This window comes from Pogona vitticeps, chromosome 4, assembly GCF_051106095.1.
Source record: "Pogona vitticeps strain Pit_001003342236 chromosome 4, PviZW2.1, whole genome shotgun sequence".
NCBI lineage: Eukaryota > Metazoa > Chordata > Lepidosauria > Squamata > Agamidae > Pogona > Pogona vitticeps.
Genome location: NC_135786.1, coordinates 133,389,867 through 133,413,924, shown reverse-complemented (window position 1 = coordinate 133,413,924; position 24,058 = coordinate 133,389,867). Strand labels below are relative to the sequence as shown.

The 24,058-nt window shown below is 40.6% G+C and overlaps 1 protein-coding gene across 2 annotated transcripts in view; it reads right to left on the bottom strand.

Annotated features, from left to right (window-relative positions):
- SLC24A3 (solute carrier family 24 member 3) overlaps positions 1 to 24,058 on the bottom strand; it is a 226,470-nt gene that overhangs the window by 48,490 nt on the left and 153,922 nt on the right. For both annotated transcript variants that reach the window (XM_078392558.1, XM_072998426.2), the window contains exons 4-6: positions 12,049 to 12,123; positions 11,806 to 11,890; positions 9,767 to 9,870 (exon numbers count right to left, since the gene is read on the bottom strand). In XM_078392558.1, the coding sequence (XP_078248684.1) occupies positions 9,767 to 9,870; positions 11,806 to 11,890; positions 12,049 to 12,123 (264 nt within the window). The remainder of the gene's footprint in view (positions 1 to 9,766; positions 9,871 to 11,805; positions 11,891 to 12,048; positions 12,124 to 24,058) is intronic.

Sequence of the window (24,058 nt, the reverse complement as noted above, 5' to 3'; positions counted from 1 at the left end):
GGCTTCGCTTATCCGGACCGCAAAGTAAGACTGACTAGCAGCTTTCTCCTTAGATTGGTAGACGTTAGTCATGATCCTGACAGCTATTTGATTATTTTCCGTCGGGTTCCACCTCGATATGCTCTCTAGCCTTCTCCTATTTCACTTCATTGATCGCAGCTCTGGATTAAACTAGGGCAAAGGGCAATCTCAGCACCGGAGAAGGTATTTAGGTGCGATCATGCAACAGCCCTGGTGGTGGCAGCCAGCCAGCTATCAACCAGAACCTTGACAGGAGCGCCAGTCAAATCAGCTGGAATCCCTCTCATGGTGTCCTGGAATCCTATAGGATCCAATAACCTTTGAGGCCGAACCATTAAACATGTCCTTGCTCCCCGTGGGGAGGAAGAGCCACTGTGAGATTGCATTTAATTAGCCAATGATCCGACTATGGCAAGGGGACAGACACAAGGCCAGTGACCATTGGAGCACATTCACTCTGCTCAATGGAGAACACCAGGTCCAGTGTGTGGCCACCCACATGGGTGGGGCCGCTGACGTGTTGGGACATGTCCAAGGAGGCCATGGTCTCCAAAAACTCAAGACCTGGACCGGAAACTTCTGCCTCCACATGCACATTGAAGTCACCCAAGACTGCCTTGGGGAACCCAACAGTGTCACGGAGACGAAGTTTGCCAGCTCCAGCAAGGAAATAGCTGGGTTGTGGGAAGTATGGCAACCCAGCAAGATCCCTATACCATCCCTGGCCCCAATCAACACGTGGAGGGTCTCTAGATCTGTCGTCACCAGAGCAGAGCGCCTAGCAACCTGAAGAGTGTTTTTGTAGACAATGGCTACTCCCCCACCTCGACCCTCCAGTCTACCCTGGTGTTGGACTGCATAACCTAGAGGGCAGGCAAGAGTCAATGGAACATGCCCTTCCCTGCCCATCCATGTTTTGGTTATGCATGCCAGATCTGTATCCTCCTCCAGAATCAGATATTGTATAATCTGTGACTTATTTGATACAGATTGGGCATTCAACAACACCAGGTTTAGAGTGGAGGGCCGACTGAGTTGATTACCCTGAGTCTGTCAGGAGGTCACAGTGCCAGAAGAGTGAACAGATTTCAAGCATCTGTTTCCCATTCTTCTGAAATGAATGGCAACAGCACCTACACCATATCTCCCTCTGCCATAAATCACTCTGATATTAAAAAGTCCCCCTCCGGGAGGGCAAGCATAAACTTGGATTGGTGCATCCAAGTTTGGTGCATAAACATGGATCACTGTGATTTGAAAGGTCTGCCTTGGACTTGTATTGAAACCATTGTATCATTTTTGAGATTGTATCCCAGTACAGCTTTTCCCACTCTTTTGTTGACTATGAGGGCTACTCCATTTCTTCTACAGGATTTTTGCCCGCAATAGTAGATGTGATAATCGTCTGAATTGAATTTGTCAATTCCCATCCATTTTAGTTCACTGACACCCAGGATGTCAATGTTTATTCTTGCCATCTCCTGTTTGACCACATCCAGCTTACCAAGATTCATAGATCTTACATTCCAGGTTCCTATGCAGTATTTTTCTTTGCAGCATTGGACTTTCCTTTCACTTCCAGTTGTGTCCGCAGCTGAGCGTCCTTTCAGCTTTGGCACAACCACTTCTTTAGCTCCGGAGCTACTTGTACTTTTCCTCCACTCTTCCTCAGTAGCATGTTGGATGCCTTCCGACCTGAGGGGGCCTATCTTCCGGCATCATATCTTTTAGCCTTTTGTTTCTGTTCATGGAGTATTCTTGGCAAAGATACTGGAGTGGCTTGCCAGTTCTTGCTTCAGGTGGATCGCGTTTAGTCAGAACTCTCCACTATGTCCTGTCCGTCTTGGGTGTCCCTGCATAGCATAGCCCATAGCTTCTCTGAATTACTCAAGCCCCTTCACCACAACAAGGCAGCAATTCGTGAAGGAGAGACCTTCATATGAATACTTGTTTAAACCGAAACAAACAACTTGCATATTTAAGGGCATTTCTAGATTCCAGTCTCCTTACATATCAATCAGAAGTCCTTTTGTTGTTGTCATTATTGTTGTTGCTGACTTAATTTTTCAGAGTAAAAAAAAAAGCAGCAATGGAAATGCAAGGGAGGGGGCAAGTGGAACACATCATCACTTGGAACCTACATAAAATTCAGTGAGTAAAGTGGGACAATAGCTTGACAAAAGCTTCAACTGGAATGACTCCTGAAAATAAGATTCATGTCAGCCCATGTTGTAGCATATGATGTATCAGCCTTATAGCATGTATAGCAAGAACATAGTTGTTTTAATTAGGGATCCATAAATCCGAGTTGTCACTGAGAGCTGGCCGTTATCTGTGGTCTCCATCCAACTTCCCACTAAGTCTGCTAGCATATATAGAGAAATGAGGGGATATAGGTGGGATTTCTCATGTCATATCAGGCTTTTCAGACACTCAAAAGCAGCAGAATCCTCTTTCAGTTCTATGTACCTCCCAGCTAAAATTCAGGGCAAAGGAAAAATTATCTCCATCCTTTCCCCAAATTCTCTGTACATGTGAAAGAATGTGAAATATATGTTTGAGCCTCTATTTCTCAAGCCTTATATGAGGGAAGATGTTTCTCCTATTTTCAACTTGGTGCTGCAGCCAAGCTTGTGACAGCACATAACTTTAATGGAGAATAAATAACTAAAGAATTGGCTATTGTGCTATAGACACACAAGTCTTTAGCTTTTTAATGGTGGTGATTATGAAGGACCACATTTTCGTCTTCCACAAAACTCAGAAACTTAATCTGCACACACATAGGCATGAGATGGCAGATTTTTGAAGGGTAGAATATGAAGACGGTCTCCCTTCAGACTTTAGCTGGGAGAATGCTATTCTGGGTTATGATAAATTAACCGGATCACATCCCTTAAATACAGGCCTTGCAAAATAAAATCCTTGCAGAAGGAAGACAAGTAGGCAGGCAGGCAGGAAAATGCACCTTAGGAAGAAAATGTTTACTTCAGCTGGAGTCCATTTTATGCTGTTATTTTTATTTATGTAGAATTGTTCATGTAATGAAGATTTTCAAAATGTAGTTTTTTTGACATTGCCCATTCTAACACCTCAGAAGGCATCCTACCTCTTTCGTATCTCATTCTGGTGCTGTACCTCATCCAGGCCTGATACTGCAGCTGGTGTTCAGTATCTTGTTTGCTACAATACTGTATATTTGTGGGTGAGCGGCCTGGTTTTTTACATGTGTATGTGTGTGTACGCTATCTAGATATTTCTGGTCAGATTCATTGTTTCTTAGGGTTGCCAAAATTGTTTTTAAAAATCCCCAGGGTTTCAACAGAAAAATGTTCAGTTGAATTCATTCAATAACTACACTACCTCCAATAAATGGTGACAGATGCTAGGTGCTATCTAGGTTCTATCTCAGGGTACATCTGCAGACTCCTTAGGGCAGATCTGCCAGAAGGGCAAACCCCAGAGACTACTTTGTTCCTGTGATGGTTGGAGCTGGTTTGAGGCTTCTTATAGTGCTTGTTCAGGACTGCTTCCACTTCCTAGGCCTCCAAGTAGGAAGCCTTTAAGGCAGCAACTCCCGGCCCTGTAACCTGGCATCACATTGCCTCTCCAGAAGCTGCTGGTGAGTATCCTCTTGTCACTGGCACACACACACCCACACTGGCTCTTGGGATCATGGTCCCACTGGAAGCAGATGAGAAGCACAGAAGCTTCAAGTTCTGGCTTGGCTGGCTCAGGGTCCCAATGGCTCTTCAACTTCTCAGTCCATGTTCGGGAAGTTGTTGGGTGTCAATCTTTGAAATGATACAAGACTGTATTCATCTCTCCTTTTACAACAGCCAGTATGCTGAGTACACCATAACTTTTTAAAGAGAGTGCTATGTACCAAATGAAACACACCCAAGACCATGCAGAGGGTAGGAAGCTTGTATAAACAACCATGTAAAGAGAGATCAAAGGCAGTCCAATTTGAATTACTTCCAGTGTTAAAATTAAAGCTTAAAAGATTAAAGATCAAGCAAGCCAAACAAGCATATAAAACATACTCTAACTTCTCCCATAAAAATTAATCTACACACTGATTTTATTTCAGCACCTCATATATACATGTATACATATATACATATACATATACACATACACACACACACACACACACACACACACACACACACACTTGTGTTAGATCAAAGGCAGGTGATGAAAGATCTGGAAATAATTGTCATACTAGTCAAAGTGGAAGGAAGGAAGGAAAAGCCTTTGGCAACGTAGAGACAAACTATGGGCCTCTGACTGTCTGTCCACCCCCCCCCCCCGGGTTATCGGATAATACATTTCCTCCATACAGCTATTCAATCCCCAACAGTTACAAACACTAGAATGTAATACCCTGATTAAGATTGGGCCCCTCATATGTAAAGAAATCTCTTACTCCCCACAATTTTCTGGAGTCATCTATGTACTGACTAAAAGAAGGGGGAGGAATCACAGGCAATTAAGTTTTTCTATCTCGTTTCAAAGTATTTTCACACAGGGAGAAAGACTTGGGGAAATATCCGTGGTAGGAGTCAGTTGTTCTCCTTTTTAACTGACAGATGGGTTCACCCTCTAGTTTACTTTGTCACTGTTATGGTGTTTCTGAATTTTCACTAAGAACACAGCGAAAACATGAAATATTTCTGATAAATTACATCTGGCTCACTACAGTGGTGCCTCGCACAACGGGTGCCTCACACAACGATGAATGCACACAACGATGCTTTTTTCTGTTAAATTTGCCGCTTCATACAACGATGTTTCCTATGGGGAATTTTCACACAACGATGCCTCTTTTTTGCTCCTGTAAAAGTGTCTTACCATGTTTGGAACCTGTTTTAAATGCTTGCAATGGTTAGCCCACCTCCTGAACCCTATGCAAACTTATTTTGGTGTTGTTCTGACACTTTGTTAATTTGTGGTGATTTTTTGTTTTTCCCCTCATTGAACTCCATGCATTTCAATGAGGGGAAAAACAAAAAATCACCACAAATTAACGAAGTGTCAGAACAACACCAAAATAAGTTTGCATAGGTTTTAGGAGGTGGGCTAACCATTGCAAGCATTTAAAACAGGTTCCAAACATTGTAAGACACTTTTACAGGAGCGAAAAGGGACTTCACAAAGCCATTGAAATGTATTGAGTCGGCTTCAATACATTCCAATGGAGGAAACATTGTTTCACACAGCAATGTTTCCTATGGGGATTTTCACTCAGCGATGGCAATCCGTTCCAATTGGAACGGATTAACCGGTTTTCAATGCATTCCTATGGGAAATGGTGTTTCACAGAACGATGTTTCACACAACGTTGATTGTTTTGGAACCAATTAACATCGTTGTGCGAGGCACCACTGTATATGTAAGGATCATTAGCCTAGCTTCATACTCCTCCCTGCTTGTTCACCACATAGGGAGCAGAGGACTTAATTTTAAGGCCCGGCCACTTGGAGGGAACTTAAACTGCTGCCAGGTGCTAAAAAGCACTTTCCTGGGGGGGGTCCTGCTTTGGGGGGCTATAACTCAGACATCACAAATCCAATCTTCATCAAACTTCATAGGGGTGGGGAGCAAAATCAGATGAAGCCTCACAGCATTTGGCATCTCTAACTCATGCAGGACTGTTCTACTGTTTCTGGAAGTCCTGAATCACATGAACCACAAAATGGTGCATTCCGTTGGAAAGTTGTGAAAGTTTACGGTTCATGAAAAGCAATAAACCATGAACCATCACAAACTGCCATTTTTCTGTTTCGTGCCCATCTCTAGTCAGCTCCTCTAGTTCTATTGATTCAAATGGGCCTACTCTAACTGTGATATTATGCTTAAGTAGGTCAGAATTAGAATAAGCCCATTTAAATGAACAGAACTTATGGAGGAGGTGACCCACTAAATCCTTATTGATTCAGTGGGCAAACTCTAGTGCAATTTGCTATGCTGAGCAACAGGATTTTGGCTATTGTGTTTCAAAATACCCCCAAACTGTATGCTTTACATCTCCCTTCATTTTCAAAATGCACTCTTTCATCTGCTTTGTTGTTGTTTAGTCATTTAGTCATGTCCGACTCTTCGTGACCCCATGGACCAGAGCACACCAGGCCTTCCTGTCTTCCACTGCCTCCCAGAGCTGGGTCAAATTCATGTTGGTAGCTTCAGTGACACCGTCCAACCATCTCATCCTCTGTCGTCCTCTTCTCCTCTTGGCCTCCACACTTTCCTAACGTCAGGGTCTTTTCCAGGGAGTTTTCTCTTCTCAAGAGATGGCCAAAGTATTGGAGCCTCAGCTTCAGGATCTGTCCTTCCAGGGAGCACTCAGGGTTGATTTCCTTTAGAATTGATAGGTTTGTTCTCCTTCCAGTCCAGGGGACTCTCAAGAGCCTCCTCCAGCACCAAAATTCAAAAACATCAATTCTTCGGTGGTCACCTTTCTTTATGGACCAGCTCTCACTTCCATACATTGCTACAGGAAAAACCATAGCTTTGACTATGCAGACTTTTGTTGGCAAGGTGATGTCTCTGCTTTTTAAGATGCTGTTGAGGTTTGTCATCGCTTTTCTCCCAAGAAGCAGGCGTCTTTTAATTTCAGGGCTGCTGTCACCATCTGCAGTGATCATGGAGCCCAAGAAAGTAAAAACTGTCACTACCTCCATATCTTCCCCTTCTGTTTGCCAGGAGGTGATGGGACCAGTGGCCATGATCTTTGTTTTTTGATGTTGAGCTTCGGACCATTTTTTGCACTCTCTTTCACCCTCATTGTGAGGTTCTTTAATTTCTCCTCACTTTCTGCCATCAGAGTGGTATCATCTGCATATCGGAGGTTGTTGATATTTCTTCTGGCAATCTTAATTCCGGCTTGGGCTTCATCCAGTCCAGCCTTCCGCATGATGTATTCTGCATATAAGTTAAATAAGCAGGGAGACAAAATACAGCCTTGTTGTACTCCTTTCCCAATTTTGAACCAGTCAGTTGTTCCATATCCAGTTCTAACTGCTGCTTCCTGACCCAAATATAGGTTTCTCAGGAGATAGACAAGGTGGTCAGGCACTCCCATTTCTTTAAGAACTTGCCATAGTTTGCTGTGGTCCACACCGTCAAAGGCTTTTGCGTAGTCAATGAAACAGAAGTAGATGTTTTTCTGGAACTCTCTGGCTTCCTCCATAGTCCAGTGCATGTTAGCAATTTGGTCTCTAGTTCCTCTGTCCCTTCAAAATCCACCTTGTACTTCTGGGAGTTCTCGGTCCACATATTGCTGAAGCCTACCTTGGAGGATTTTTTAGTAATGGTCAATACGACTTTGGCGACAATGCATTCATATCACTGGTGAAAAACAGCACTGGTAGCACTGAAACAGGCATTAACACAGTATCATGATGCATTCTCTGGTAAGCTCCTAGCTGGATTACTGCAATGTGTTTTTACATGATACTTCAGAAATTTTAGGTAGTACAAAATGTGTCTATTAGTCATGTATTCACCTTTGAGACTTACCTCTAAAGCCCAAATCACCTTGAATCTCACCCACCCCAAATGAAGGTGCACTGTTCCCTATACCAACATGCCTGTCCCTTTGGACTTTTAGGGAAGGCTCTTCTTTATGTACCCAATTAGGGGACTGTGATCATGAGAGGAAAAGTGCCTTTTCTGTGGTGGCACTTGAAACATGGAATACTCTCCCACAAGAGATATGACCCACACAGACACCGTTGTTTGGGTCAAAACGTTCTTTTTATAGCCAACAATTTTACTTTTGGTCTGTTTGAAGCCTACATCTCTTCTATGGTTATTATCATAATTAAATGTCTTTAATTTTTGTATGACTGATTTGATCATGATTGGAAGTTTTCATTCACTCACACCAAGTTCTGCAATATTTTCTTTCTTGCTTTATGGTTTCAAGTTTACCTCAATTTATACACCTCACATTATATGTTCCAGATGTATATGTTGCAAAATATTAGACTTTCTTTTTTACTTCTGTGCACATCAGCCACTAGAAGTCCTTTCCACTTTAATCAAGTTGTTTCATTAGCAACAGTGTTATTTATAACAAGTCTTTTATCTTTGCCAGTAGCTGATTGAGTATCTTCTAGCCTGGGAGTCTTACCTTCCAGCACTATCTCATGTTCCATTTTTTTATTGTTTCATCACAAGGTTTTCTACATAAAAATTATTCAGAAGTGGTTGCTGCTGTTCTCTGTAAAAGCGCCTGTGCTAATGGCATCTTCCACTAGTGCCACTGCACCACGGCCATGTTTCAGGAGTTTCTCTGCCCCCATCATCATTGGAATTATCAATTCTCTTCTGCTGATGTGATCACCATTTCTGAAGAGGGTGGACACACACCTAATCTGGTGCCTCAGCTTCAACCATTTCATGCTAGGAGTCTAGCCTCCTGATGGCTTTGCTCCCAGCTTCCTTGACACTCTCAAATCCCCTCACTATGTTATGGAGTGCATCCAAGAGGAAGACATTTGGGCTTTTTTTGGGGGGGGATGATTTTTCTTATTTTCAAAATATATTTTAAAAAATAAAATAAAATAAACAATGAAAATAAAAGAAAATTGATCAATGCAACAAGAACTCTTTTTTTAAAAAAAACCTTATCTAATACTAATATGTTACTTCTTAAAAACAATGTTCCAAGCTGTTTACTTGATTTGCTGCAATTCTTCCAGTGTCAAACGCATCTGTAGCTCCAGTCCATCCATTATGACTTATAAATCACTACAGAAGCTATTCGTTGCTCCTTTGACTTTAAACAAAAGTTTTATGATTGCAGGCCCATAATGCTTTTTTCCCTTTGTACAAGAGGGCAGAATTAGCAATGGATTAGTTCCTTACATGTCCCTTATCACAAGGTGTGGAGCTGCTGTTTCATTAAAGATTTCCTCTCATGATGCTCTTTCTCTACATTGTAGAGCAATGGAGAAAAACTACAATGTACAGAAGGAAACTAGCAGTAAACTGACAATAGGAAGCAATTAAAAGAGGCCGTTAAGAGGTCAATTAACACACTCTTTATCTGTAATGCTGCTACCTTGAGGGGAAACAATAAAAGAGCAGAATCTGCAAAAAGAAAAACTTTTATTACCAGTGGAAGTGACCTTTGCTGAATAGGACTGACTTCCTTGTACAAATGGTAAAAGGATTTAGGCCATGTGGAAGAGTATTGTTGGGTATTACATCCCTATATGAAGTTTTGTGTGGAACCTCTGTTATATTTCCACTTGCTTGCAAGTGATTAGAAAGATGAAGCACCTATGCAATTTTAGAAGACGCTCATATGGAAGCAATTCTACTGCAGTGTAAGGAAAAAAACCACTGATATGTCCTATAAGGTTGTGGTAAGAACTAGTAAGGTTGTACAGATGTGTCTGAAGTAGATTTTGATCTATGAAAGCCCATACAGAAAGAAAATGGGTAAGCCATTAAACTGCCAAAGCATTTTGCTCTTTTTGCTCTGTTCTATTATTTTTCTCCCTTTAGTTTTGCCAAGATGCTAAAGTTGTACAAAGTCCTATACAGATGGTGACAGTGACAGCAGACACAAGATTTGACTAGGAAATTTCCAGGTTTTTTAACTTGCCAGGTTATATCTATCCTTAAACATGCAGTAGCATGAATGCACATGGTGCCTTCTGTTGAAGTTCTAGCTTAATAAAGGGAAAAAAGTTTTAGAAGTATTTACATATTCAATGTATGCTCTTACCTGTCCCGCAAAGAGGCCACAAACCCCAATTATACAGAGAATGTTGAATACAGCAGAGCCGACAATGGTTCCCACACCAACATCTCCTTTTGTGATAAACACACCTGGGGAAAAACAGTTTCAAAGTATTCTATGTCAGTCTGAATGAGAAGAAGACAGGATTCCCCATCCCTCTTCCATCGGGCAGAACTATGTGCACACTTGAATAAAGCAGTAGAGGCACAATTAGGATTAGAGGGGTGGAAAGTCACAGCATCCTTTTTAAAACAGATTGAAGCAGGGGAAAATGTGTGATAAAAAAAAAAACAACGAACCCAGAGGCAATTTCTACATGATCAACCAACTGAAAGAGAGCAGCTGAATTCATTATCATAAGAAGCCTAACAGAAATATACAAGAAAAAGAAATAAATGCAAAGCCTTCTCATCATCTGCTGGCAAAAGACATATGGCCATTCTCCACACATCTGAATAAGGTGATAGAATAGATTGAGTCCCTTCAGACTGTAGAGGGAGGGGCTAGTGCTGTTTGAATGCCCTACTATTAAAATAGTAAGAAAAAGCAATTTAAAAAGGGCATTAGCATGAAATTGTGCCAACTCCAAGCTGTGCGAATTACCACTTGCATGGAGTTTTATTTGTTATCTAGAACAATGGTCCTCAACCTTGAGCCTCCAGATGTTTTTGGACTCCAGCTCCCAGAAATCCTGGCTAGCAGAGGTGGTGGTAAAGGCTTCTGGGAACTAGTCCAAGAACATCTGGAGGGACTACTGCTCTAGAGAGCAACAGAAATATGACCCCCCTCCTCATCTGGAGTGTTAAATGTCCATTGTATTACCTCAGGTCTCTATATATCCCATTCGAACTCTCTCTCTCTCTCTCTCTCTCTCTCTCTCTCTCTCTCTCTCTCTCTCTCTCTTATTTATTTATTTATTTCAAGCTCTGTCTGAATGCAGCAAGTTGTTAGAGGCATTCTCAAATTTAGGGGGTAACTGCAGGTTTCCCTTCATAACCCACACACCAATCACACTAAAAGTTAAAAAAATAAAGTAGGTGAGCTGGCCATGCCAGCTGAGATTCTGATCCTTCCTGGAAAGACACTCTGAAATGGAGGAAGCTGCATAATGTGTTTCTTTGGTGCCGTCTATTTTTCTTCCTGAAGAAAAGACAAACACCTTTTGCAAAAGCATCTTTCCCTTTCATCCAAGAGATGTGATGTAGCGCTAATCATTCAGGGATGTCCCACTGAAAAGTGTCCTGCTCCACACTTTCCCTCACACTTAATTTGATCTCACTTAACCTCAAGTGGAGCAAGAGAACTTGACTGTGACTTAATATCATCTCAGCATTTATCCATATAAATTCAATAGTATCTACTAAGGGTGGCAGTGACTCTCCAACCTCTCACTCAGGCTAAGATCCTTCTCAGCCTTGTTCTCTTAAGATTTTATTTTTCTGGAAATGTCAGCATCTGTAGGTATGCAGTGAAGTACTCTGTGAATGAGCTACAAGCCATCCCATTTTCACTATTTGTGCGACAGGTTTCACCAAGTACAAATCTCAAGACACCAAAGAGATATCTCCAGCTGAAAATCAAGCCCTTGTTCACAAGCATTTGTGAATGGCATCTGACAACAGGAATACCACTTGAAAGCACTGTGCTTTGGGATAATTAAGAAAAGACAGGATGGACATTTCTCAGCAATACTCATGCATATCTTTCTCTCAGAACTATCATCTTGTGGGGGGGAAAAAGTATGTATCTTACAGGATACGGATATGGTTGACATTGTGTGGCACTTTCCCAATGCCTCTGGCACAGAAAAACAATGACACACACCACATTACTCTGCAGTTTTTTTTAAATGACAACACGGATTTGCTATTCCATCAATATTGGGTAGTTTTACTGCATGCATGCATGCACGCAAACACTCTCTCTCTCTCTCTCTCTCTCTCTCTTTTGAGGGATGGGAACAAAACTATAAATAGCTATGCTTACTTTCACAAATGACAGAAAGAAGCTGGTGATTTAGTTACCTATGACGGATGTAAACAGTTCAGGAGCAGAGCTGCCAGCTGCCATGAATGTTGCCCCTGCCACATCTTCACTGAGGTGCAAGCGCTGTGAAGAGAAGAAAAAGCATCCTATTAGAAACAAAATGGAATATATAATCCTTGGGAACTAGAGGTTTCAAGGACAGCATGTGCAAGGAGATGTGGGTGCAACACGACCCTTCCCTGAACCATTTTTCCCTGTGGGAGAAAGTAGCAGATACTTACTTCACAAATCTTTTCCAAAGAAGGAACAAAGAAATCATCACAGACAATGGCCAAAGCGTAGAACATGTAGACAGCCTGGGAAAAGAGAAAGCATTATGTTTAGAAGGCACTTGTTTAATGTCCTAATTTTATTTTACTAAAAGAATTCAGACACATTTTCATAATGGTCTTGGCATGACATCAAAGGCTGCTCTGCACCATGGACTTATTGGTTTAATTATTCCAGGAACCCTGGAAACTGTGCTACAGTGTGGTGGCGAAGGGAAGGGTTCTCAGTTTCTCACAAGGAAATTACTCAGTCTATCACAAGTTAAAGAAATGGCTTTTGTCAGTCTTCAGTGGAAAAACAAAGAAGCACCACACAAGGAGAGCATCATGCTTTTCTTAGTAGTAGCCAGAAAGTAATAACCAGATCCAGGAAACCAAATACAATACCACCAACTGTTCAGGAAAGTTACAAGTAACCTATTATAAATAACTAGTTACTTATAGTTAATTCCTTCTTCCAATAACAAAGCTTTACATAAGTTACATAAGTAACTATAACCTGAGAAGAGATAATTTTACGGTTTTTTGCAATTTAACCATCATATTTTAGTTATTTTTATATTTGTTAGACAGCCTCACTAAATGGATAAGGAGAATGCAATATGGTCCAAGTGTATAAGCAAGAAACACAAAATAAAACAAAGCAAAGCAAAATAAAACAAAAGCAAGTGCTGGCTTGTATTGCCGCCTCATGCTCTGTTGTGAATTTTGAGGCAATGACAAGGTAAACAGGAGAGTGTCTTGCACAAAAACCTAGAAGCTTGCAGAATTCAGATTTTTAAAGAAAACATCTAAACTACTATGTTTTGTTCATTGTTGACAAATCAGAAAGTAAACTACAGTACTTCTAAATTTTGGTAACTCTAACCGGAACTGAACTATAACATCAACTAACCACTTATTATAAATATCTTCCAAACTCGTTACATTCAGAAACAAGTCAGAAAATAAAGAAATAAAGTGAAACAACCAAACACACAAAGATCAATAAGAAAGGAATTATACCTGTACTCAGACCTCTTATGAATTCAATTTAATATAGAATGTTAACAACTTTTGACACTGTTACTGTATTTTATCCCCATTTCAATGAATTTATGATTTAATGGAATTGTTTTCTCCCAGTTTTCTTTGACATAGTCACTATCTAGGTGTCCATGCAGAATAACATTTCTTTATTGAAGCCCCATGGCTTTGTTAAGAGATAGAATAATATGCTTTCCTAGTAGATATATGCTTTCAAATATGCCAAAGTCCCAAAATTCCTCATTTTCTGGGCATTTGAATAAGTCAACATACCAGCTAACTAGCTCCAGGAGAAAAAAAAGGAACAGGAGCAAACAGGAATGCTGATACTCATAAGCTACAGGAAGCTATTTTTGCTGATAAACTGAATGGCCACAGAAGATAAGCAAGTACAGAAGCTATCATTAATTTGCACGTGTATAAGCTTTCCAAGAGTTACAATGGTGAAATTATGTACAATTTTTCCAAAACTCTAAACATTTTAAAAGGATACTAGGTTTTCACAAAATACCCCACTGAAACATGGTATTAAGCTATATCTCAGTGTAGCGAACACCCTGTCTTCCTATACAGTATATATGATGGTATTGGCCTGCACCAATGGAAGCAGTTGGGAGGTGAAGCCAGAGAAACGAGAAGGGGTAAAAGAGAGAGAGAGAGAGAGATTGATATGTGCTGGAGGAGTTAGTTCAGTCAGAGATAGAGAAGACAGAGTTTGGAGTTTGAGGCAGAATGTGTTTAAGGAGTGATTAGTCAGAGTGTGACCTGTATTAATTAAGACAGAAGAGGTAAAAGTAAAATACTGAAGCTTTGTGTAACTTTAAGAATGTGCTTAAGAACTATTCCTAAAACAACTTGTAATCAATAAACCTGTTTCTGTTTAAAAGTTAAATACTGAATGGACCTCATATAGGTTGATAAAGAGATCAACTGGTGGCAGCATGTTAAAGGGCATGTTGGGATACTCATGTGAGCTCTGTATTTGGTGAAACAAGCAGGGGCCACGGGGTAAATGCCACACTCAGTTATATGAACATTTCTTGAGAACAGAGCTTGGAAACGTTACCCTTTTGATATACAACTTGCTGAATTCCCCAGCCAGAATTAATCATGCTGCTTTCTAGAAGCTTTCCTTCAAAGAAATAACTTTTCCAAACTCTGTTTCTTCCTTGTCAAGTGTACAGGAGCTTGGACTGGTGATTACTAGCACTTTAGGATGCAAGTATCAAGATAAGAACAAGGAAAGAGGCCATGGAGATGGACTGTCATTTTGTTCTTGACTAGAAGGATCAGGACTTTCTTTTGAGAAATTATCTGCATTCTCTGGTTATAACTGAAACATGGAATATAAGTAGAACTCTCTTTAAAAAAAGGTTCCCAACTTGGATTGGTCCAGACTTATGACTGGCAGAGATTCAGTGACATAAAAAAAAAGAGTGGGTGGGCAATTTTGGATAATTTCTGCTCTCTTACTGTATGTCCCACCAAAAATCTAGTCTACGGATTGAACAACACTGATGACTTCAGATTGACAGGAGGAACTGATGAAAATTATCTCTCTCTTCTTCCAGCAGGGAGTCTCCACCAGAGTTTAAGTCTGTAATTTGGGGTGGGGGAAGACTTTCTGTTCATAAAATAACTAGTTCCAATCCACAACACATACATTGTACTGTGCACTGATTGCCCATTATCTAATCTGAGAAGGTAGCAGGATACTGGAAACACACTGTTCTTCTTGATCATTACTGAAAAGAGATTTAGAGTATATCTTACACTGTGTAGTACCTGCACACCATACAGTACACTATTTTTGATTGTAAGTGCCAACTGCATACATGGGGATATATAAGGATATTATTTCACTATGTACCCTTTAAGAGCAGACATACTGTCCTATTTTGCATCTTCGCATACCTTATGGTTGCATGATTTTTGTATTTTTTTTTAATTCTATGTGTTCCTCCTTGCTTTGGTACCTTTTTCCTGCTCCTTTTTATTATACTTATTTTTTTCCCAAAAAGATCAAAGTCCTTTCCAAAAATATTTTAAAAAGAAAAATACTATCACAATAAATAATAAAAAGATCAAAGAAGAACCATCTTTTTATCTACACAGCATCACATTCCAAACACCAGCACAGTATTTTAACTGACTTACTAGTTACTGACCAGATTCTATGTGGTACCCTGCCAATATACAGCCATGTTCAACATAGACACTGCGAGTTTGATGCTGATTAAATAAACTGAAATTAAGGATTGAACTAATGCCAACACATATACCCCACCTGCTCAGCCCAGTAAGTCCATGCACGGGAGTCTGGAGGTGCAAGGGAAGTTCAGAACCTCCAAGAGGTTCAGTATTCACTTTGAAAGTCTCATCCCTTTGTTACACAATCTAAAGACAAGGATGGGTGATAGCTTGATTAAAGCACTAAAATCTCAGACACAGAAGCCAGTTTTCAACTCTGCACAGAGCTGAGAGTGGTGCAGAAAATGCACAAATGTTCAAAAATCTATGGCCAAATGCACAGGCCAATTTCCCTTGTTCAAAGTAAACTCTAAAATAAGGACTGCATCATCTACTCAGATATGATCATCAGTTTAATAAAAGTATCCTCCATACTGTCTTCATATTATGTACAAGGAAAACATGGCTTTTTCTTCTTCTTTTCCATTTGTTACAAGCTCTGAAATCTCTGGATAGTGGAGTGGAGGCTCATGCCACAGTCCATATTCTCCGAGCATGAGCCTGAGGCAGGAGGTTCTAACTCTCCTTCTTTGAAAGATAAATGCTACAAGAAGATGTAGGGATTTCCCTATTATACACCTGTATACAGCACCTTATCCCAGACATGGGAAAAGAAACAGAGGAAGCTGCTGTATGCTGAGTTAGACCATTGGTTCATCTAGCCCAGTGCTTCCCAACATTGGGTCCCCAGATGTTCTTGGACTACAACACCCAGAAATCCTGGCCAGCACAGCTAGTGGTGAAGGTGTCTGGGAGTTCTAGTCCAAAGGACATCTGATGACCCAAGGCTAGGAACCACTAATCCAGCCTAACATTGTCGACTCTGACTGGCCCTGGCCATTCAGGGTTTCAGGCAGGATTCTTTTCTGGCCTACCTGGAGAAGCTGGAAACTGAACCAGTGACCTTCTGCATGCAATGAAGGTGATCCACTATAGAACTATTGTCCCTCACCAGTACAGCACCCAGCATTCATTGGTGGTGTTTTTCCAAGAACAGGTGAGGCCTAAGCCTACTTAACTTTAGTGTCTGGAGTGTCCAGCAGGGCACAGTGTCAGATTCATGAGCACAGAACAGTGTACAGTACATTTGCCTTAGAAGAGACACTGTTATCTCTGCATTTACTTATTTTCTTAACATGCCAAGTGACTATCTCATGCGCACAAGCAGTGCAGCAATTCAAATTATGTTTAAAATACGAATATGTGAGTAAGGAGAGTCACCTTATGCCCATAATTCTACTTCCTAGAATTCCAGGAAATCCAGTTCTTAGATTATAGACATAATTATCCACATAATTTCAGTTCCTGGAATTATGAAAAGTAATTTTCATCCTCATAAATTATAAAATCCGAATCAAAGCCTCTTGCTCAATTTGTTGTCTGTTTGATTACAGAGAAAAACATGAACCTGCACCGCTAGGAGGGATATTCTCAACTCCTGACCAACAACATTGTTGTACTCCAGTGGTCGGAGAACAGGGGTAAATTACCCCAAATGAGGTAAAAGTGAGAATCCTGGGGGTTATGAGCAGAGCACTACCCCCCTACCACCACCACCCTCTGTAGCCAAACCTCGAATTGTAAGCCACCTCTCCCTGTTACTTCCTTGGTTGCAGCAGGGCACTTGTAAATCCTCCTTCTTTCAGAGATCGGAGATAAGCCTGTTTGATTGGTTACAGCTGTGGAATAGCCCTGGGCAATCAATCAAGAAGAGGTAGCAAGAATACACAGAGGAATTATATCAGAAAGATTTGGCTATCCCGGACAACCCAGACAATGTAGTTGCTGACCTAGAGCCAGACATCCTGGAGAGTGAAGTCAAGTGGGCCTTAGAAAGCCTGGATAACAACAAGGCCAGTGGAGGTGATGGCATTCCAGCTGAACTATTTAAAATCTTAAAAGATGATCCTGTTAAGGTGCTACAGTCAATATGCCAGCAAGTTTGGAAAACTCAACAGTGGCCAGAGGACTGGAAAAGATCAGTTTACATCCCAATCCCAAAGAAGGGAAGTGCCAAAGAATGCTCCAACTACTGCACAATTGCACTCATCTCACACACTAGCAAGGCTATGCTCAAAATCCTACAAGGTAGGCTTCAGCAATATGTGGACCGAGAACTCCCAGAAGTACAAGCGGGATTCCGAAGGGGCAGAGGAACTCGAGACCAAATTGCTAACATGCGCTGGATTATGGAGAAAGCCAGAGAGTTCCAGGAAAATATCTACTTCTGCTTCATTGATTATGAAAAAGCCTTTGACTGTGTGGACCACAGCAAACTATGGCAAGTCCTTAAAGAAATGGGCGTGCCTGACCACCTTATCCATCTCCTGAGAAACCTATATGTGGGACAGGAAGCAACAATTAGAACTGGATATGGATTGATTGGTTCAAAATTGGGAAAGGAGTACGACAAGGCTGTATATTGTCCCCCAGCTTATTTAATTTATATGCAGAATACATCATGTGGAAGGCTGGACTGGAGGAATCCCAAGCCAGAATTAAGACTGCAGGAAGAAATATCAACAACCTCCGATATGCAGATGATACCACTCTGATGGCAGAAAGTGAGGAGGAACTAAAGAACCTTGTAATGAGGATGAAAGAGGAGAGTGCAAAAAACGGTCTGAAACTCAACATCAAAAAAACTAAGATCATGGCCACTGGTCTCATCACCTCCTGGGAAATAGAAGGGGAAGATATGGAGGCAGTGACAGATTTTACCTTATTGGGCTCCATAATCACTGCAGATGGTGACAGCAGCCACGAAATTAAAAGACGCCTGCTTCTGGGGAGGAAAGTGATGACAAACCTTGACAGCATCTTAAAAAGCAGAGACATCACCTTGCCAACAAAAGTCCGAATAGTCAAAGCTATGGTTTTTCCTGTCGTGATGTATGGAAGTGAGAGCTGGACCATAAAGAAAGCTGACCGCCGAAGAATTGATGCCTTTGTATTGTGGTGCTGGAGGAGACTCTTGAGAGTCCCTGGACTGCAAGGAGAACAAACCTATCAATTCTAAAGGAAATCAACCCTGAGTGCTCACTGGAAGGACAGATCCTGAAGCTGAGGCTCCAATACTTTGGCCATCTCATGAGAAGAGAGGACTCCCTGGAAAAGACCTTAATGCTGGGAAAGTGTGGAGGCAAGAGGAGAAGGGGACGACAGAGGATGAGATGGTTGGACAGTGACCTGAGAAGAAAAGTGAAATCCTATGTTAAATGCTGGCGACCACATGGGATTCTGTGTGACCTGGCAAGCCTGCTGGAGGTTTTGTTGCCTTCAATGAGAAATCCATAAAATCTGGTGTCTATGTAAAACAAATCCCTTACTCAGTTCTTCCCTCTTTTATAAGCCAAAGAATTATACCTCATTGCCTCATCATTGTTTAGAGTTTTCCATTAGAAAATCCAGTACCAGTACCTAATGAGCAGTGAATCTGATCCTGTTTGCAGCCACACTATGACTTTCTTGTTCTCTCATACCAACAAAAAGAACTGGGATCTTTTCCCAGCCATTCCATTGTCATTTGTATAGTCCCTTGTTAAATTAAAATGAAATATTGATCAGTCAGTAGGCACAAAATTAAATCAAACATGCGAAAATCGCATGGACTGTACTTCTTTGGATAGGAAACTATATTTGCACGATCCTTTGCAGTGGTACGACCCCTGCATCTGAGATCCTAAGTTAATATCCTACTTACCCCACAATAAATGGGCAGGGTTGCTCAAGGCAACAAAGACTAATGAACCAGGCCATGAAAAACTCTATAAAAAGCGACACCTGAAAGGAAGCTGAAGGGTAAAATGTGAGAAAGTTAATCTGTTCATTAGGAAAACACAGAAAATGAAATGCAAGACTTAGGCTGTGACTATACAGTCAAATACTGCAGGATTTGCTATGCATGTAAAATGGATGAATTCTTTTTTAAAACACTAATCACATGATGCAAAGACCAATTCAAATCAGTCTAGCCCTTTTTTCTCCCAATGCAGATTCTCTCTCTCTCTCTCTGCTGCTGCTGGAGGCTTCCACTTTTTTCAAGCCAGAATAATTCAAACAGATTTTCCCCATGTGATGAGTTGTTTTGTTCTCCAAAAAAGAAAGAGTGGAGCATGACTGAGGGTGGTATTCTGGTGATGTACTAAGCTGAGTGTGATGTGTGATGTTTTGGACAGCAGGAACGCCCATCCCTGTAATCTTTCTCCTTAAGTCACCTGTAGTGTTGTTTTTAAATTTTTATTAAACTAATTAGTTTTGCCCTATATCACCTCTGCATGGACAAAAGAAAAAAAAAGATAAAAATTGGTATGAAGTACAAACAGCTCCAACAGCAGACTACTATGTTTCTGCAGTATGTACAGTATGCATGAGTTTGTATGTTATGGAGAACTTTGGAAAAACAGTCCCCTTTTCCTAGTGCCTTGCAACACTTCTAATAGCCCACTGGCTTTAAAATCAACTGTAAAAGGAGAGCCAGGAATCAGCAGATGGCAGGATCAAACAAAGAGCAGTTGTAGCACAGATCAAACTGCAACAGATTGACAGGTCAGTGTCAACACCAGCACTGAAACAATTTGCATATCTTCAAAGGCTTTCACGGTTGGGATCTGATGGTTGTTGTAGATTTTTTGGGCTGTTTGGCCATGTTCCAAACTTTGTCTGTGTTTGGTGTAGTGTGTGGGATCAGCTTTTTGTCCTTTTCTGGAGATTGGGTGATTATGGTGATCTGGGATTTTTTTGTTATGGGTGTATTGTTGTGATAAGGGGTGGAGATAACCCATCACTGTGATTGATGGGTGTTGTTAGTTCTCCAAAAAAGAAAGGGTGGGGCATGACTGAGGGTTAGTCTTTTGTGTGTAGTGACCAATGGTTCTTCTGGCTGGGTAGAGTTCACTGACCTTTTTGCAGGCTGTATTTATCAGTGCTGGGAGCCAGGCTTTGTTGAGTTTTAGACTTTCTTCTTTTTTGTTGAAGCTTTGTTGATGTTTGTGGATTTCAATGGCTTCCCTGTGTAGTTCTAACTCCTGTCCTCTGACGATGGCAGAGACTGACGAAATGTTAGGAAGTAAAACCTTTGGAACACGGCCAAACAGCCCAAAAAACATACAGCAATCAATCTGCATAACACCTGACTTTAGCAGAAGTGTGAAATAGGCTACAAATCAAGCTGCAGTAAAGACAAATCACTCTGATTTGGCTTGCCAGTGCAGTCACAACCTTAATGCTTTCTGCTAATCACAGAACATACTAACGCATGTATCCTGTCCTTTCTCTTCCTGAAGAGGGTGCAAAGGCCTCAGCATCTGTTTCATGATAGCTTCCCAGTCTAATCCAGCCTAAGTCATTAAATTCCCAGTTCAAACTGGAAACCTGAACAGCCTCTTCAACATTTGATGTTATCACATAGGGCAAAAAAAAAAAAAAAAAAACACCATTAAAAAACCACAACATGGCATTGAACAACCAGGCACATTGGTTTTAAGTCAATGTTAAGGAGAGCTGCAGATCAACACATCCCTTTCCAGTGTAGAATGTACTAGTCTATTACCTGAAAAACTTCCAGAGCAGCTTTCTATAGCTGTTAATATTTTATTTTGTTTTATGTTTTAAGATAGTGCTTCACTGTTAGAGAAATACTCATGTAAATGTCCAAGACTGAAAACAGCAGGCAAACACACTCTGCAAACATGGCTTTTTTTATTCCAGAAAATAAAAATTACTCAACAAAACACAGAGCTATAAAGACATGAGAAATAAGCAAGGAATGAATTAATTGCTTATTTGTCAGGATTGAATCCTCATTATTTAAATAGCACAACTGTGGAAAAAAAAAACAATCCAATTGTTGGTATAACTCAACCCAGAAAAACTCAGCCCAGTTATCTTGAGCGCCGCAAGCTCATTCCTTCCTTACGAACTGAAAAAGTGAATTTATAGGGAAGAACACAATTTGCATGCAACTCCATAAAAGCCTGTGCTATTATGTATCAATTTCCCACGGAGCATACTCCAGGCAAAGGAGACACTGGTGGGGATATTTGTACATTACAATCACGTGGCCAAACAACGTCAAGTGCAAGAAGAAATCACAACTCAGTGGTCATGTAGATGCCTTATATGCAGAAGTTTTCAGGTTCAGCATTGGGCATCTCTAAACAAGGTTGGCAATGAAATTCTGGAGTGTAGTTGCCAACTAGTGTATGATTCATATGATTAATATTGAATCATTAGCCTGAGCAAGTGAAAATCTTAGTTCATTGTTTGTTGCTGTGTAGAAGTAGAGGCTTCCTTCCTAAGAGTTTAATCTGATTGGAACTGTATTATGTGGGTGGGCAAAGGGCAGCCCAAGAGCCTCAGACAGAGCCCAGAGCACTGTGTGCAGCTGTCCAACATGGCTTGGGACCCTACCCTAGGCTTCCTGCAGATATTAAAATTAAGATTTTTTTCCCCTAAGAAAGTTCTTAAGTATAAGGCAACAGGGGTGTAAATCTGCCCTAGTTTTGTTCTTACTCATGAACATGATAAATTGCAAATATTGCCTCCTTGCCTGTGAGATCACAAGATATTTTCTGTCTGACCTAATAAGCATTAAGAACTATTTTTGCACAAATTGCACTACTAAACTATAACAGTTGCTGCTTCAATGCACACTCTTTTAAAAATCAGCAGCATGGGATGATCAATCTAATCTTTTTGATCAATCAGCTAGACCTCCTGCACTTGCAGTGGGCATACACTTTGCGTCACAAAGAGAAAAGGTGCTAGGTTTGTGCAAACATGGTCCACCTTGTCTTATTCATATTGAAGGAAACTTGAGGGGGGAAAACTAACCTCTTGTTGTCTCAGTCTTTTGGGAGAGGCAAGTTATCTCACAAGGGCAAACAAATTCTCAGCAGGCTGTTCCCACCTATTGAGGCTGCTGCCTACCCCACCAAATGAATACTTAAGGGAGATGTCTTTATTTCCCTCCAAGGCAGCTTCCTACTGTCCAATGGGTTTCTTTTCCTCCTAGTGCACTGCAAATGTGGCTGTGTAACCAGTAATGTGACAACCAGCCCTTTTACTTGTAAAAATCATATTCTCTCAAATGCAGCTACTTTCATTTAATTCAACTGAGTTATTCACATCACATTCTGTAACAGCTGCTAGGAACAGATGTGCATTTAAAGGTATAAATGTTTTGGTCCTTGATTGCCATTTTTGATTACAAAAATAGCACACACAGTCTCCAGGGGATACAGACTATAAATAGGAGATGGCTCATCAGACAGAGCAGAAGAGGGCATAGGGCTCCACGCCTGCTCAGACCACAGGATGCTCTAACACTTGGAATTTCTACCTGTTTAAACATGAGCTTGTATGATGATCTAATGTAGATACAAGAAATCTGAAGAACCTATTTATTTATTTAAAATATTTTAGCCTGCCTTTCTCCTGAAAAAGGACCCAAGGCGCCTTAACATAATTAAAAGATGATATTAAAGCTAGCAGTAAGTATACAGATACAAAAAAATCAAACAAATACAGTACCATACTAAAAACTTAAGGAACAGCAAAACACATTCAAAGCAGTAAGATACAACAATCCATTTAAAAACCACACTCAGTCACTAAGTGAAAGCTAGCCTGAAAAGAAAGATCTTTTCCTGATTCAAAAAGGACAGAAAGATGGGGCCAGCCTGGATCCTGAAGGAGGGAGTTCCAAAGTCTAGGGGCAGCAACAGATGAGGTCCTCTCCCGTGTACCCACCAAACACATCTGTGAAGATGGCAGGACTGAGAGAAAGGCTTCTCCTAATGATTTTAACACTCAAGCAGTGTTAAAGGGAAATGTGGTGCTCAAGATAGTTTGGGCTCAAGCTGTTTAGGGCTTTATAGATTAGAACCAGCACTTTGAACTGCGCCTGGAAATGAGCTGGAACAAGTGGAGCTGCTGTAAGGGGGGTTATGTTATCCCTGTGACCATGACCATGTGAATTTCGTTGTATGGGTATACTGTGTATATACTTACAATGACAATAAATTATTATTATTATGACTGAGTTTCTAGACACTTTCCAGTGGCAAAGTAACTTACTTTGTGAAACTGGGCTATGCTTTATCCAGCTTCCATTACTTGTCATCATGTCTGGAAAGTCTAAGCAAGGACTTTTTTTGGTGGCACCAATTTTGGAAGTATTAGCAGAATATCCTGCTAATAAGATTTCACTAAAAAATAAGTCAGATTTCCAGCTAGATCTTTAGTCTTCTCTCCACATTACAGTTACTGATTACAATTATATAGCAACATGGTTAAATCTGTACAGTTATTTATTAATTACTTTATTTTTTACTTTTATATACTGTTCTTCTGTCCAAGGACACCCAGAATGGCTTATAATGTGATTAAAGCATACAAAAATATGCAACAAACATAGCGGTCTAAAATAACAACAACAACAAAAAATTACATCACTATTGAATTGCTGGAAACATAGATAAAATTAGCAGCATCAAAAAGCCTACCTATTCTACAGAGAATTCAGCCTACTCATTTCAAACTTTAACAAACGCCTACCACAAATCATTCCTCAAAGATTCACAGATTCATAGTATCAACATCTGATGGAAGAACTGATCCATTCATTTCTCCTGAGATTTAGTCTAATTAGAAGAACAAAATTTGCTCTTTTAATAACTGAACA